Below are 18178 nucleotides of genomic sequence, written 5' to 3'. Positions count from 1 at the left end.
AGGCCATTAGCTAAGGCAATTTAATGTGATTCCCCAATATCTGGACTGGTAGTTGGCCACATATCTCATAAAACTGCTTTATATGCAGATGATGTTCTAGTATTTAGATCTAATCCTGCTGTATTAGTTCACAGCTTAATACAAATTATTTGTCAATTAAGTTTCTCTGGATACAATTTTAAGCTATGCCTTTTGGGGACTGACATCAGCTGGCTAGTTCCCTCTCTCCCTTCAGATGGTTCCCCCACAGGATTCGTGTATTTGGTAATATATATCACACCAGTGTTTCGTCAGAAGTTTAAAACCAAGTGAAGTCTTGCAATATTTAACTCATTTGGCGAGATATATAAGCATCATGGTCTAAATGTCCTCTTTAATATCTACTTTTTATAGAAAGCCTGAAAGCAATGAGCTTGAACCGGACCCGGTATCTATTTTCTGGTCTTACTGGTATGCACATTACTAATGTACATCATTAAAAATGGTCTTTAAACATCTTGACATTCTGTTGCAACAAACATATATTTCGGTAAGGCTCCCACCATCTCCAGTTAGAATAGGATATATTATGCAAGACCTCCTTACTAGTCTAATACACTCCAAGTAGGGCTGGGCGGTATGGCCTAAAATCAATATCATGGTATTATATTGGGGGGTTGCGGTGACGGCATGATATTGCGGTATTGTCTTCTCTCTTTTTTTTACACCTTAAATAAAACAATTTAAAAAGCCATACAACTCTAGGATGAAAACTATTTATTGTCAGAAGTAAAACGGTTGCTAATCCATCTATTATTGTGTATAAAACGTTATATAGTATAAACGTTAGAGGGAAGAGGGAGGGCCGGTGGCTCCCGGGCCCCCTTTTCCTGCGGGCCTGGGTTTGGTGCGGTCGGCCAGGCCACCTCCATCACGTAGCGAGGGAGGTGTGTGAGGCCAGCTGGCCGCCGGGCCCCGTTCTGCCGCCGTAGCCGGAGTACTGCGGTATGAAGGTAACATTAATCACAAAAGCAGCGGCTCATGTTTACTGCGTTAAGTTACCGTCACCGCGAATACCGCCCAGCTCTAACTCAAGCACATGCTTTGTCTTGAGATGGTAAAATAAATTGCTCGTGTTACCTTTGTTTGCTGTCACTGTCACTCAACACATCTTGCAAATTATGTTTTTCTGCTCACTATCTGATCGTTTAAAGCCGAACAAGTCCAAATCACGGACGTAGCACCGTTTTTTTTCCCCAGCTTCTCTTGCTCCGCTGTCTCTGTGCTTGCAGCCATTTTCACACTGAGGCAGGTGTGATGACATCATCGACGATAGGACGGTAGAGCGCAAATCTGTACCGTGGGCCAAATTTATATAATTTCTACCGTCTACCGCATATAACGCACAGCCCTAACTCCAAGGCCACTAACAAAATGTGGAAACACTTTTTTCAAATATGATGTTAATAATGTCATGTATCTATCATTTTAACCAGAGCTTTTACATGAAGTACTGTACATATTTTACAAAAAAAAACAAAAAACAAAACCTGTCAGCCGTTATATTACTGGATATTCAAAACTCTACTAAAAATTCCAATATCAGTTGGACTCTAATTAACAAAGACTCCTACTCCACTGTGATTCATATGACTTAAAGTTCGATTATAGAGCAAAAGTAACACATTTGTTATATATTTTTAGCTGGCTTCGTAAGTGGTACCTACCTTACCAGTGATGTCATTCACAGCTATGTGAACAAAGATGGAAGCCTCCTCCATACCTTCCAAGTAGACATGACGATAGCCTGCACACACACACACACACACACACCACAGTGACAGCCACAATGTCAGTGAGTCCAACACAATTCGGCAGATAGAAAATAAAAAAAAAAATGAAATACGTGTTCTATCCATCAGCAGTCAAACAAACTTTTTCTATGGTTGATGTTCTGCCTATTTTGGGGGAGTCAGTGGGTGTGTGAATTGCTCAGCCTGGGAGAGCTTTAGTCTATGTGTGAGTGTATTTGTGTTGTTTTGCTTCATGTCAGCATAAATGTCCACTTCTATGCAGATGACACTAAGCTCTCTGTTTCCATTTATCCCTATGTGGTCTCCAGCTTAGTCTTGTGTCTTTGCTATAAATAGATGTATGTTCTCTAGAATGTAAAAAAATAAATTATGTGCTACACTGTCACGAGGCTGCACAAGAACAAGACCAGATTTACTTCAAAATAAAAGCAGTAGGCATCCAAATTGTGTTTAAGTTGTGAAAGTTGGAGTCTGTATGGATTGGTCACATGGTTGCTTGTAAATGCCAAAGTTGTGTGACTCTGAGATCAGGCTAGTACATACTTGAGTGTTTGTGCTACAAATTCAGACTGCTGTTTTTCATGCTACAGAGCTATTTTATGGTGTTTGATCAGTATGGGTTTTTGTGGGCCTGCTCAGTTGGCTCAGGTGTCAGATGTTCTTCAACAAGAAGTATCAAGCAAAGATGCATCAGAGAATCGTTTGGCAGATGTTTAAACTGTTGATCTTCAAAAAAAATATTCCAACATCAACAGTAACTACCACTCAAAAAATTTCATTAAAATACTCACCATAGTTTAAATCAGACTATTCCACAGTTTTAAAAAAAACACTAAACCAAAAGGTAAAGGGATGTGATCATTGAAACCTTCCATCATAGTGAGAGGTTAGTATGAAGCAACAACTTGACACTGTGTAACGTCTTTCTGTCAGATCATTGATCCCTTCGTGGAGGTGGAGATCATTGGCCTCCCAGTGGACTGCTGCAAGGAGCAGACCAGAGTGGTGGATGATAATGGTGAGTTAACTCAAATATTTCTTTTTTTTTTTTTTTTTACATTTATCTGTCTGTGTATGCATTAGGGATGTCCCAACAAAGGTTTTTTGGGATCAGATCCTTAACCTTTCACATTGGGTATCTACTAATGTGAGCCTAAGCTAATACTTTAATCAAGCTATATGACGCAGCTGCTTAGAACATTTTCAATTTAATGTAACCTCTCCTATGACCTTGAGAAGAGACTGTTTTTTGCTGCTTTTCCAGGAGAGATTGTGCTTCCAAAATAGTATTTCAAGCCTAAATATCATCTTTTCCTAATCATAACCCAGTGTTTTTTGTGCCTAAACTTAGCTGGACATTAAACTCAGCATTGTTGAAAAATAAAGGTTAAAATGAAATTAAAAATAAAAAGTTTTTAATTAAGCTATAAAATAACTTGCAAATGTAATGTAATCCTGTAGATTGCAGAAACGTACAATGCTAAGTTTTTACTGGTGATTGGGTTGCATCTTGTCATCTCACTGTCTGAAAGAATGCAAATGAGCATATGTTCCAAAATGTTAAACTATTCCTTTAATAAACTCTTCTTTTATTCTTAATAATATGGTGTACCAAACAGTACTGGTCTCAGAATTATTCCAAAATGGTTCTTGATATTTGACAGGTGTAGCACTAATCATTTTTAAAGTAAATATTTTGAATCAAGTTGTATCATTGGAATCATATAAGAGAGTGGCAACGATGCTCAATGCCTGACTTTTAATCAACCTCCACCGCACCCTCGAAGTTCTCTTATTCTCAGCAAATACAATTTTCATGTCTATGGAAATAATATCACTGTATCATGGTAATCAAAATGAAAAAACAAGGTTTTTAGAGGTGATCAAGATCTGTGTAAGACACGGGTGAGGTGAAGGTTACCCATCAGTTCCATCTAAAAGCAAGTGCTTCACCATGTCTTACCTGGCATCATGCTGTTGAAGGCTATGGTGCGCTGGCCGATGAAGTCCTGGCCTATGGGGTCATGATCCCACACGAGGAAACGCACGAGGGTAAGCTCAGGCATGTGGACCGTGAACACCAGAGTCTCCTCCCACATTGGGTTAAACCCTAAAGGACGGTTCAGAAAGGGGGGAGGGGTGGAGAAGGGGGATGGAGTAGGGGTGGGGAAGAAGAGCACAGATGAGGAAAGAGGAATGGGGAAAGAAAAGAAGAAAAATTAAGAGAGACAGAAAGAGAAAGTGTGACAAATAATAAGAAGAGAGGAGAGGTTTGGCAGATAAATAGAGAGGGAGCAAAAGAGTGATAGAGACAGAGGGCAGAGAGAGTGAATGGTCCGCAACAGAGCAATTCAGCACTCATCAATTATTCAGAGTGTGTATCTATGTGTGTGTGTGTGTGTGTGTGTGTGTGTGTGTGTTTCAGAGAGCAGACTGAGAGGTGCTGCCTGTGCACATCTCCTCACGCTGAGCTCATCAATTATAGATCAGAACCCAGACATCTCAAACACACAAACGCAAAGTGTACAGAGTGACATTCAACCAATGCATTGCTCTAATCAGCACATACATACAGTTATCACATGTCAAAGGCAAAGCACAACAAACCACAGCCTTCCTCATACAAACACCATGACATCATTTGTGACTCAGTTCACAGCAAACAGTAGTAAAAGCAGTCACTAGTCAGGCGACCCCCTCATGTATCCACAACAAACTGGCCAGTGACTCCACTGAAATTAACTGATTCTGCTCTTAGATTCGTCAGTTTCAGAGAGTTAACTTGACACCAGGCTGTGAAGCAGTGTTTTGCTGCCCTCTTTAGCTTAAAGTTTAGAGCCTGTTTAATCCCTGACCGATGTGGTCAGCAAAGTGTTCTGCTCTGGCAAGCTATTTCAACATTCAATAGGTTGCGGTTAACATTTAGAGATAATCACTGGATCACGGGATCTCTGATTAGATTCTAGACATCCGCAGATGCATTTTGACTTAGTTATGATGCATCTTTTTAAGTTACGATATCTGTAATTAGTAAGAAAAACAATTAAGATATCTATGATGAGGTCACAGAAGCCACCATGCCTTTTTTTAATCATTTATTGGACTGATGGCATTCACATTAAAGATATCTACAATGCATTTATGACTTGTCTAAAGTTTAACTTAAGACATCTCTCAAGTCAATGTTGCCTATCCAAAATGTCAGTTCCAGATGTCTCCATTTAAATTATTACTGGTCAAATGTAAAGTCTCTTCAATGTAGTTTTGACAAGTGATCTTTTCAATTAAAGAACTCTTTCACTGAGTACATTTAAAGATATGTTAGTAACCTTTCTGGGTATCTTAAACTTAAACTCTAAATTTTCTGAATTCAACTGTAGTATATCTGAAACTGAATCTGTAGGCAATGGTACAGGGTTTTGATGCTGGAAGCATTCTGGCTTCCATTTGTAATCCAAGTAGTATTTACCATTAGCACTGGAGTGGCTGGTAAACGGTCCATGTAGAGAGCTAAAGAGGCTGGAAAACAATCCTAGAACCCATCAGACAATGTGCCATCTAACTGATGACAATGTAGCTGTTCTAAAAATGTATTTATCTGCATTTTTATGCAGATACCTGCTTACAGATACAACACGCACACAGAGGAAGAAGTCTTGGCCCAGATTTCTTCTGGCTACACTGAAACCCTTGAAATATTAGCTGTTGCCGCAGGTGGATTATCGTCTACAGACTGATAGCTAATGGGTCCTTAGACTGGGTCATAAGCAGAATCTCCCAGCAATATAGTAATGATGTTGAATTGCTTCAGGAGTTTTTCCATGTGCTTCCCAACCTCTCAGCTTCTGAACAGTAATTTCAGTCAATTCCAACTGTTCAAGTCTAAAGCCCCTTTTACACTGCCAGATTTTCCGTGAATGTTGGGCCGTTTTGCCGGCAAGCTGCAAGCGTTTAGACACACAGAGCCGGACTGGCGAGTCGATCTGAGGTGCCCAATTTTCAGCCTCCTTGGGTAGTCATATTGGCAGAACCCTTTTAGTTTAAACAGACCGAGGTGGCCTTCCGCAACAGGAGGGGCAGTTGAAGACTTGTGGGAGGAGCTGTTAATGACGCCGCACATGTGAGCCACTGGCTGTGGATAAACAGGAAACAACTGATAGCAGGAATTAGCGAGCAGCTAGTAGCAAGAGGGAAACGTAAACGACACTGTAAAGATGAGCAACTGGGGAGACAAGGAATTGCACGCTCTCCTTGTCCTCGCAAACCAAGAGGCCATTAACTGTCAGATGACAGGAACGATGAAGAACAGGCCAACTTACGAGAAAATCACCGAAGGACTGACTAGCCGCGGCTTCCCTCCCACGTCACTGTTTACGTCACATGCTGAGCTTGATATTTTGTTACTTGCTCACGCCCCCCATTGCCCCGAACAAGGTGCATTCTGTATAAAAAAAAGTAGGTAGGAGGGCATTTTACCACACTCCCCGATTTTGTTTTTATACTGCCAATGCTGAAAAAGGCCAATTGGGCTTTCCTGCAAATTTGCACAATTCCTGTTTAAAAAGGGCTTAAGTTATAATCCACTCAATGACCTCCTGTGTTTCCAAATCTCGCCCAAATATCATTCACTGATTTACTCTTATTTAGTCATAAATTGTTCATTGCTGTATTCATTGCATTTTTTCATGGTTGCATTTACTCATTCATGTGTTTAGTATTCATTAATTTTATATGTAGTTAGTATCTTAACTCTTTTCCTGCCATTGACAAGACAAGCTCAATCAGTGTTTTCACTTGTATAAGATGGGAGGGGTGCAGTTACATATCTTGTGAAATAGAACAGCACTGCTCTGTCAAAAAACAAACAAAGAAGATCTGCTGGAAATCAGAAGAAGATGTTGTTTATGGAAATGTAGCAGCTTGTAAACTGCACGAAAATGCTGACAGCAACGGGGAAAGTATAGGGTTGCACAAGCTGTGCAGATGTTAGTATGCTGAATCCTGTTTGGACCAAGAATAGAGCTTAGATCGGACCCAAAAAATCCAGCCCGACCCCACCCGAGCCCGTGCATGTTCTGTCCGAGCCCGGCCCGTCCCTTTAACTGTAATTATGAGCCTGAGCCCGGTTTAAACCGGACATTTTTTTAAGGATACGAATGTGGACACTGAAGGCTGATTCTCGTCTTTCTATCCATGGCAAGCCTTCGTCATGTGTCTCTTAAGTGTTGAGGTCCCTGTCTTTTTGCTGTCGTATACCAGCATCGTGCTGCACTTGGTACACCTGACGAAGCCGACACACACATTGTCACCATTGACAACTCACATGTGCACGGCCAGTGGCGCCGTCAGGTGTGATAAGTAGTTGGTTCCATAGCCTAGGTCTATTATGAGGAGCCCGACCTGTCCAAGCCACACACTCCAAACTTACGTAAGGAGATGAGAAAAAAAAAAACCAAAAAATGTAAATGTGAAATTGTTTTTTTGTTTTCTTCAAAATGACATTCTTTGACAAAAACGCATTTTTCTCAGCTTTTTGTCCAAAATGTTTTTTATTTTATTATTATTATTTTTTTTTACATGAAAATCCCCAAATTCAAGTGTTAATAAAAAAAGACATGGAATAAGATAGAATAAAATGTTTGGGTTTTTTTCTGTTTAAAAATAGAGGGTCTCTTGTCTCATTTCATGTATATATATTGTTTACATATTCATAGAACAAATTATTCTGTGGGTCTCGAAAGATCAGTGAATATAATCAAAAATGCTGGTGGTAGCTGGCAACTTAAAAATAATACTCTGGTGTGTGTGTTCAGAAAGGAACTTAAGGAACTTACTTATGTGGTTTGTGTGTACAAAGTATCACTGTTTATGAGTCAAGAATGTAGCAGCAACCTCCAGTATTAAGAGTAAATTATTTCATTTTCCCCTTTTCAAAGAATGGTGCCTCGAGATGAATTTAATATAAGGTAAATTCTGTCATTTGGAATAAATACTGATTATTTCTGAAAGCCTGAAATTGAGTGCAATTAACTCTATGTCATGGATGACAACTGGTCAGTCTTGCCTGACTTTTGGGTGGATAATGGAATCATTTTGACTGGACTGCAGCCTGATTAAGGTCAAACTCTGTTATGTGAAACCTGGATTACACGTCTGACTTTTAGTTGAGAAATCTTACTGCGTTAACTTTTGGTTGTGTCCTGTGCCATGCAGAAAAAGGCTGGTATGATGGAAGCAGTCTTACAGCACACCAGGCTTTTGTTAACTCTATAAATGCAGAATCTGATCAGTATCAAGTCACCATTGCTTACTTAATATGGAGTATTTTTATGGCAACAGGCAGGCTTGATCGCAAAGTATCTGAAGTTTATGAAGAAAGATGAACCTGAATAATTCACACCTCCATCAACTCACCATTATCATCCACCACTCTGGTCTGCTCCTTGCAGCAGTCCACTGGGAGGCCAATGATCTCCACCTCCACGAAGGGATCAATGATCTGACAGAAAGACGTTACACAGTGTCAAGTTGTTGCTTCATACTAACCTCTCACTATGATGGAAGGTTTCAATGATCACATCCCTTTACCTTTTGGTTTAGTGTTTTTTTTTTTAAACTGTGGAACAGTCTGATTTAAACTATGGTGTAAAACCACCATTCCAGATAATTTTGCTCTAGATTTTGATTTGGCCTGTATTGTATTCAACATAATACCTGATCATGTCAATGACATCTACAGACACTAATATGTCAAACCAAAAAAAAAAAAAAAAATAAAATAAAAAAAAAAAAAAAAAAAAAAAATATATATATATATATATATATATATATATGTATTATTGCCCGTGAAAAAAAAATATGCTTGGCTGGGGGATTCTTTCTTATCTACCAGCCAAAAGGCAAAAAACAAAGCCAACCAATGCTAACCTAAGTGACATCATCACTTGAGGGCATTTATCCAACTTCACAAAGCTCCCTTTGGAGACATTCTAGGCATTTTACTACTTTTTCACATATGTGAAAAGTTCCATTTTAAATTCACTGCCGTTTTATGTTGTCACCGTTAGTTTTCTGCAATGCAGAATTTATTTAACAAGTCAGCATAAAGCAGTTTGGTAGAATAATGGTGTTACTTATTCAACTGCTGTGATAAACTGAAAGATTTTAACACTTAAATAAAACACAAAATCAAGGTGTAGTTGATGTTTTAAAAAAGCAAGTGTTTCACAGACACATGCTACAAGACTGAACTGAAATACTTAAAAGCGTAACATACTGCAATATTTCTCCTGATACCATGTCCTAACTGGATGTGAGCGTTAAGGCCAAAACACAGCAAACAGGCGCGTGTCAAAAAAATTGGCCCTAATCATTTTCGATGTAAAACCGTACACCAGTGGCAGCTAGAGGCACCGTCCCATGGCACCTTTCTCTGCTGTTACGGCAGCTCGACTCCTCTCCTCACCATGGATGCTAAGAGAACTCTGTAGCTGTTGCTTTGTCTTGTGTGTGACAAAGAATGGATGACGAGAGACTTGTTGAGGTTGAGCAATATCCCGAGCTGAATGATCCACAGTCCAGACATTATAAAGACAGTGGACAAAAAGATATTGCCTGGTGAATCACAGCTCTAGAGATCGGCTCCTCAGGTGAGAAATCAACTTTTATTATTAAGGGTCTCCATGCTTGATTTTAAGTTAACGTAGAGGGGGAAGAGGTACAGATCTTTCAGTAAAAGTAGTAATACCTTTGAATGGTTGTCTGTTTAGGGGCAGCAGTGTGACACATCCCATGTGTGCTAGGGGCCGCATTACACTGTGTCGTGTTGCTCGTGGGCAGTTGGGACAACCCAATGGAAAACAACAGAATCAAACTGATTTAGTTGCTGACGCTTGTTCGTGTCACACCCAGTTAGGAGACGTGATGTTTTTCCTTTTTTTGGGGGGGCATGTATATAGTTTTAATGTATAAATTATGTATATATTTATGATACCTCTCCTCTGTCTCCTAGCATAGAGTCTTTGGGTTTAGGCAGCTGTTGCCCACTGATGATCTTGAGCACCAGCTGCTTCTTCATCTGACCTGGTAGCGGGTCCTCCAGGTTTGGGTTAAAGGAACCTGCAAGAGAAAGAAAGGAAGTACTCTGTTTATTTGTGATCCCTTACTTATGTAGTTTAATTATTAATTCCCAAAATGACCATTTTCATCATAATCATTTACACTGCTGATTATAGTAATCATATTTGAACAGCAACTAATAGTACAATCCATGTTCTTCTGGAATGATACATTTGTAGAAACTACTGTAACAGGTTCCTTTCTTGCCTGATTAAAAAATATTTTGATTAACTCCAGAATGTACAGAATTCAGCTCCACATTTTTTAACTAGAACCAAGAGACATGATCACATCACTCCAGTTTTAGCCTCTTTACAATGGCTCCAAAATATGTTTAAGAATAGATTTTTAAGATTTTAATGATTACTTTTGGTCTTTCTCCCAGCTATATCTCTGACGTCTTAGCACTGTACATGACAGAATGTTCTTCGAGATCCCCGGGCAGAAGTCTTTTGTCTGTTCCAGAGGCCTGGCTGAAAACTAAAGGGGACAGAGCATTTGCTGTCAGGGCCCCAAGCCTCTGGAACAATCTTCCCAAGGAAATCAGGTCAGCCGAGTCAGTTATCTCTTTTAAGTCTCTTCTTATAACATACTTTTATCGAGTGTTGTGTTTATCAAGGATTTTATTAGTTCTTTCAAAAGTTGCTGTTTTCATGTCTTGTCTATTTTAATTGTTGTCATGTAAAGCACTTTGTAACTCTGCTTCAAAAGGGCCTATAGAGGCCCCCAGTGGTTAGGGCAGGCACCCCATGTACAAAGGCACTGTCCTTGCTGCAGTGGCCATGGGTTTGTTTCCAGCTCATTGCCATTTGCTGCATGTCATCCCCTCTCTCTCTCTCTCTCTCCCCCTTTCACTGTTAACCCTGTCCTTTAAATAAAGGCCAAAAGCCAAAAAACAATCTTCAAAGAAAAAAAGTACTTTATAAATAAAGATTATTATTGTTATCATTTGTGATCAGGCCCACCACAGCTGTGCTGTCAGCAAACTTGATGATGGTGTTGGAGTTCAAAGCGGCTATACAGTCGTGTGTGTACAGAAAGTTTTTTAACCCCACTGCAGTACCTGACCAGTTTTCTAATGCTCACACATCATCAAAATAAGCAGGACCACTAAACATACTGGATTTCAAACCTGACAGTGCAAAACTGATATGGCAATACTGAAGTATTCCTGAGGTGTATGTTAAAACAAACTCTGTATTTCTCACTAAAATAATGTGAATAAATCTTTTTCTACATGCTGACCTTCACACATGCAGGCAGGCTTGAGAATGTAGCCACAGTTGCCATTGCTGTAGAACTTGGCTCTGTTGAGCTGGAGGACCCGGCCCTCTGACTGGTAGTTGAGTGCAACTGAAATCAAAGCAGTTCAACTCATTATCATCTGCAGGATGAATGTTTAACTTTAATGTGCTACTGTGGGAACGAAAAGGGTCAGCAACAACACTTCAGCTTACTGACAGCCTCATTCAGGCTTGACAAATAAACTTTAATAAAAGCAGTGGCAGCAGCCTGGATCATGTAAGACCACTTTGAATCCAATGATCATGAAGCACATGGTGGGTTGGGTTTAGCTCATACCAAGCTGGCAGCCGGCGCTCCAGAAGGGCTGGGGGTTGAAGTTGGAGGAGTCCACACGGTAAGAGGAAGGGTAGATACGGGAGAGCTGTCGCTGGTTGAAGCTGATGAAGGCTGCAGCTTTCTGCTGCATCAACTGATGGGCTTTGGTCTCACTGAGTGACGACACTTGCCAGCTGCAGTTAGCTAACAGGGTCAACACAAAGACACGTTTGTTTTCTTCATCAAGCAACATTAATTCAGTTTAAATGTTATCAAGTAGGGTTCACCTGACAGTTCTGAAGATTAAACTGCTGATAGACAACACTATACAAATTTGTCTGTTCAAAGGTATAATGGAACTACAGTGCTGTGATTAAAGGTATAGTATGCAGGAACTGTTGTTATTGTGTGTAAACAGTATTGCCAGCCAACCTGAACGCAAACCCCAGATTTGCTCTCGTTTTGGAAAAAGCTTCGTCCACTTGGAATTCTGCCTCATTATATTTGTGTTTTATGTAGCACCGTGTCTGCCCTTTCTGTGGCTCCCTTTTTACAAAGTCCTGACCTCACTTGCGCACAATGCCCAGGAAAGTCCCAAACACAGCAAAATAAAAAGATGATAAAAAAAAAAAATCCAGACAGAGGGCAGATACTCTGCAGATTAATACACCACCACACACCTTAGGAATTGATTTTTAGGAAAATCCTGCATAGTATAGCATCTTAGGGTCTTTAACGTTGTAGTTGGTAACTTTTTAAAGAGAAAATAGCTTTTTACGATATTCGCTGAAACTGTTAATGTATCTACATAGCGGTACATGAGGTAACTACAGATATATGAGGCAACAACAGATGTAAGAGTAATGATTAAGTAAACATGATGAAGAATTTGACAAAGCATTTGCTGCTAACTTCCAAAACTTGAATATGTTAGGTATTTTTGTTTTATCTGAAATATTAAAATGCAGTCTATTCCTTAATCAAGGAGTCACTCTCAACTGAAAGTTACCAGCAAGCACAGATATATTGCACTGTCCCTATTTTGCATTCAGCATCAGGTTAGCAGTGCTCAGTTGTTTGTGTGAGAAAAGCTAACAATTGTGCAGAGTGAACAGAACTGCTCACCTTGTGCCTCGATATCATAAAGACCCACAGAACGTGTGTATTTGACCAGATCAGACAAAGCTCGGGATAACTTCATGGTCTTCTTCTTTCTGTGAGGTCACAAAGTTCAACAAAGGTCAAATGCTACATGGATAATCACATACATCTAAACAGCGTAGGCAGATAACATAAAGTATGACAGTTAACAACAAAATACAACACACACAACAAATTCATGTTACAGATGAACTTAACAGTAATTTATTTTTGTTGCATGTGAATGCTGAAATGTAGCTATGAACATCTATCCATCATATTTATATGAGCTTTGATGTTAATTACTGCACTTATTCATATACGCAAGTGCAATAATTTACATCAAAACTAATTTCAACTTACTTTCTTGTGTTAACACCATACATCATGGGGACAACAATACACTCTGTGTTTGTAAAACCAACTGTACTAAAAGGGTGTGTTTACGTATGTTTGTGTGTGTGTGTGTGTGTGTGTGTGTGTGTGTGTGTACAGCATACTTGCTGTGGTGCAAGGGGGCACGGGAGGCGCTACTTGTACTCTCTTGGTCTGTATCTGTGTCTTCAAAGCTTGATGTCTTCTTCAGCTTGGTTGTCTTTTTCTACAGAACAAAGAGTTTTTAAGTAAGGTACCAAAGAATCCTTGAGAGACTTCTCTTCGTGTGTAAAAGGCTTCCAATGATGATTAGTAATGGCTAAAATTTAATTTTAAAAAGTAAGTAATAAGCTATGGCAGCACCTTTTAATTAGTTTCATTATTGAGATTATTTTTCATTAATCATTTGGTCTAAGCTTTTCTTTTTTAAAATCATGATTAAATTACAGGGGCCAAAACTGTTGTCCTAAGCAAAACAAACAAAGTCTAATAAGTTTATAGTCCACAACATCCAATACAGAAAAGTATTTCACCTGTAAAAAGCCTTGAATGAACAAAACCATCTCTGTGTAGTTATAAATCAGTAAAAGAAATCTACCACATAACTATTTTGTTGTATTTTCACAGACATTCGTTGGATGCTACTTCATTCTGACTGTCAAGTGGCTGCTTCCTTGAATACTTAAGTATTAGTAGCATTCTTCCTCCACTTAATACGTTAATGGAAATTGTGGGATTTGATCAGCTTCCACTCTATTCTTCTGTGAACAAACTAAACTCAGTTTTAATGCAATAGACCAATCTGTGGTTGGGTGATATCAACAGGAAAAGAGTAGGGATGCACAATGACAACGGCATGTCATCGGTATCACCTTAAATTGGCTTTAAAAATTAACCATTAAAATCGGCCAGCATACATTTTCTTTAGTTTGCACAATGAATTAATATTGCATGCACTAAAAAGTATTGTATTGAATGTCTCCGTCTACTGGTCGTCCATCACAATAAGGGCATGCATGCATAATATGTTGTTAATTCCACTACATAAGCGACTTGATGATCACTAAACTTATGTGGTGAAAAAAGTGGGTATATTAGTACTGGTTATCGACCAAATAAGTTGCTATCTATCTTCACATCGGCAAAAAAATCCAACATTGTACATCCCTAGAACCTTCCTTCATTTCAGTGCTGTAATTAGAGGCGCTTGGTACAATATTTAGAGCATAGATATACAGTAACAGCAAACCACTATTTGCTATACAAAGTAATGGTGTCCTGAGCAGAGAATGAAGTCAAGCTCCCTGTGTGTGTGTTTGGATCATGGATGTACTATCAATTAGGCATGTAACGATATATCGAATTTCGCGGTGTCGCGATAAAATAAATTCTCGATACCGTCGTGGGAATGCCACAGCATAGCTGCGTTCTCCCACAGAGCCGGTAATATGACTGTGCGACTACATTCCCCATAATCCTTTACATGTAACTGCGCGCGCAGGTGAGAGCAGACTCGTGCAGCTCAGCCTCTCAGCCTCTGACTCTGACCCGTGCGTAACCGGAGGAAGCAGCGAATAAAAGTAAGGAGATTGATTGTTCTTCTCTGTGGATTTTCTCCGTGACCGTGTGTCATAGCAAGAAGCCACGCACATCACGTGAAACAGCGGAATTGTAGCTTTAGTCCAATATTTTCACAGCAGAAAAAAATGATAAAGTTACACTACACATTATACTAATGTATAACAAAGCTTTCATACAGCTTTGCACACACATTACTTTTGGATGGATTACTCGCGAATGCAGGGTCGCACAGAAATGCCACGCATATCACATGAAAGCGCAGGACCAGAGCTTTCCTCTCCTCGTCTCCTGTTCTGAGAAAGTGTTAGGGTCTCCTTGATGTCAAGATTGTCAACCTGGCGTGACCAAACTGAGTGAATGTGTGTTTTTGAGTTTTTCTATGCCAAAACACACCAGCGGCGTACGACGCGCGTCAAAATAGCCACCCCTATTATTTTCTATTTACAAACCCACACCAGCGGCAGCTCGACGCGTGTCGACATGCCGCGCTGCAGTACTTTATGCTTTCCGGCGCCGCCCTTGAAAAAGCGCTATTTTGTACTTCCCAAGCTAGCAGACTGAAGTGTGCAATAGAAATCCGGTTGACGCCTCGCAGCGCCACGCTTTTTGTGTGTGTTGGAGGCGGCACTTGACTCACGTCAACGACGCTGCCGTCATATGATGCCGCCGGTGTGTTTTGGCCTTTCCAGGGAAATGGCTGGGCTTTATTTATTTTGGTTTTCATTTACACACATCTCTACCCACCTCTCTCTCTCTCTCTCTCTCTCTCTCTCTCTGTCTCTCTGTGTATCTGTGAGTGAGGGATTGTGTGTTATTGAGTTTACATTATTTCTAATTTGTTAATTTTGTTGTTGTTGCAGGGTCTGACTGTTCTAAGTTCTGTATATTTGATGAATGTTAAGACTACTCTATCCTCATAATTTGATGTCTTTCAGATGACTTTCTAGTAATAGTACTACACTACTTTTGTTCAGAGTAGGTTAAAAAATACTGAATGTTTCCATTTTCAAATTCTGTCACTATAGTTTTAATTGACATGACTTTGTTGTGGCACTTTAATGTCTGCCTGCGTAGCAGTAATAGGGGGGAAATGAAAGCACATGTTCAGCTGTGTGTTGATTTGTTTATGATACACTTCCAAGTTAAAAATAACATGCTGTACAGTGTACATGCACTATTTTTGAATAAAATAGCTATTTTTAACAATAAATTTTCTCTTTTTTTCCCCTTGTATAAATATCGTGATATATATTGTATCGTGGACTCTTTATCGTGATAATATCGTATCGTGAGTTTCTGGTATCGTTACATCCCTGCTATCAATTAAATCTGGATACCAGACCTCTAGATGATACCTACATGAGGAGAATGGTTGCCTGGCCCATATGCCAAAAAACGTTTCCAGCTTGAGGTTTACCTCAGGGGTATGCGGCCCACTGAATACCCGCAAGGAAGGTTTTACAAATATAAAACCTCCATGGATTTAAACTTCGTAATAGAAAAAGTCGTAATTGGCTTTGTTTGCCGTTCAAGGTGTCCTCTGGTAGCCCTGCACCAAAATGATTAACTTCTTCTCCATATTTATCACAGACTGATTTATGGAGGAAGGGAAAGATATCCGTCTGCTCCTCATCACATGACTCCAAAAGTTGAACTGAATCATTGTGCCCTGAAAAACAGCACTGGTGAATGCGAACACACCCCAACGGCATTGCTCTGGCATTTGAGCATGCCTGCCGCACAACTACATTAAAAACAATGAATTTGAGGGCGCAAAAAACGTGATGTGCATGGCCCCTAACACTGCTCTTTTCAAATCAAATTAATCAGAGACACCTGGTAGTGACATTCTATCAGCATTGTACATCACTTTTCCTGTCTTTGTTCTCACCACAGACGTAAGATTGGGTTGATATACAGACTGAAAGTAAAGCAAAAAGAGTAAATAAATATAAGGCCAACCTTGCGTTTTGAAAAGCTCCCCATGAAGGAACGCCCTGTGCGCTTATTGTTGCTGGGATTAGCCTCGTCTGCTGTGTCTGTCCCGTCCTCACTTTTACCCTGAAAGAAGACAGCAGCATGTTCTTGTCAGGACACATTTTTCGCTGATAATGACAATGAAAATCACCGTGACAGGTTATGCTTGTGCCGCATTTCTACGATGAATTTGACTGAACTGTTTTTCAGGATTGCTTTGGGATGAATAAACTGGTTGCTCTAAAAAATGAATCATTTCACCCAACCTGTTTTCTTTGATCTGCAGTTAGATTAGAAGAGACAAAAAATACAGTATATATATCAAAAGACTCTGAGCAAAATAGATTCTATTCTGAAAGACTGTTTCAGTGTGAAAGAGATATTTCCATGCTACTAGGCTGAGTATCAAAAATGATATGAGTGGGAGAGGAGTACTTCATTAGGTGCCACATTTATTGAGGGAAAAACAACAACCACAAGCTCCACACCCTTTGTCCCAGCAGTGCCCTGCCTCACACTTACAGCAACTCACACATTCACACAGCAACTAACCCTAATCCTCACCCATGTAATGGGATGAAAAGTGTTAATTATAACTTGACTAAAATTCACAAAAATACCTGCATTTCTATCTGTATTCACATGTAACAAAATACCAAATAACATTATAACTGATCTTTGCACCTAAATTAATCAAATTCTGCAGTCTGTATATGAACTGAAACTAAAGAAAAGCACATAAAACCCAGCCCACTGGGCCATGTTACAATGGTTCCCTTTAAATACTGCTGATTGGAAAGACGGGACCCCCCGGTGAAAACTAAGTTGGTTTAGACTGTTCATGATAAAATGTCATGCAATTTTCCCTTCATGACAATGGTAGAGTGAGTGAATTTTTATATAACTCACCTATTTACATTTTATTAAGGCTTAAAGTTCTGCAAAAATAAGGGCGTTGCTGTTTTGAGTGACAGGTGGGTGCTGTCTGTTGACAAGTCACCACCATGGCAACAATGTTGGTTAGGTAACATAACCATGGTGAAACCCATGATTCACAGGGTATAGATGTAAGGAGGCCAGCTATTAGGACATATAGGCAGGGGCCAGGGGGTCAACATTTTTCAAACTGGGCTCCTCATCCACACCCACCATGGACAAGGGGCAAAATCACTATGCATATAAGAATGCAAATTTTATACTTCCTGTGAATATAATCCAATTGATTATATTTCTTTCTGTATTTGGTATCTAGGCCTATTCTGTGTTAAGACTTTGTTTCCCTATTTTGAAAAGCAGAGGTATTCACATGTGTCTTGGCCAAAAATACCCTCTAATAAATAATTAGAGAAAAGTTAAAGTAAACATTGACTCAAAAACTTACTGTGTAATAATAAAACACAACATCAAATCATGAGTGAACACATTTTTCTTTTCTTTGTTTATTCATTCGATCTTGAGGGTTACTTTAATAAAAAATATTGGTCAAAATGTGTACATGGCTGTCAACTCTGAGTTTCCCAGTTATATTCAATTTAGGCTATTCCAAGGACCTTGGTATGCAGACATATTTAAACACACCATTTTGAAATATAATAAATATTCCTTTTACCCTAGCCAAAATTCAGTGTAATTTT

At 39.5% G+C, this 18178-nt stretch overlaps 1 protein-coding gene across 1 annotated transcript in view; it reads right to left on the bottom strand.

Annotated features, from left to right (window-relative positions):
• plch2a (phospholipase C, eta 2a) overlaps positions 1-18178 on the bottom strand; it is a 103840-nt gene that overhangs the window by 18865 nt on the left and 66797 nt on the right. Inside the window, exons 12-20 of the mRNA XM_049581816.1 lie at positions 16530-16628; positions 13112-13212; positions 12597-12685; positions 11493-11675; positions 11157-11264; positions 9787-9911; positions 8208-8292; positions 3757-3903; positions 1707-1786 (exon numbers count right to left, since the gene is read on the bottom strand). Of these exons, the coding sequence (XP_049437773.1) occupies positions 1707-1786; positions 3757-3903; positions 8208-8292; positions 9787-9911; positions 11157-11264; positions 11493-11675; positions 12597-12685; positions 13112-13212; positions 16530-16628 (1017 nt within the window). The remainder of the gene's footprint in view (positions 1-1706; positions 1787-3756; positions 3904-8207; positions 8293-9786; positions 9912-11156; positions 11265-11492; positions 11676-12596; positions 12686-13111; positions 13213-16529; positions 16629-18178) is intronic.

Source organism: Epinephelus fuscoguttatus, linkage group LG7 (genome assembly GCF_011397635.1).
Source record: "Epinephelus fuscoguttatus linkage group LG7, E.fuscoguttatus.final_Chr_v1".
NCBI lineage: Eukaryota > Metazoa > Chordata > Actinopteri > Perciformes > Serranidae > Epinephelus > Epinephelus fuscoguttatus.
This window is presented reverse-complemented; position numbering and strand designations above follow the sequence as displayed.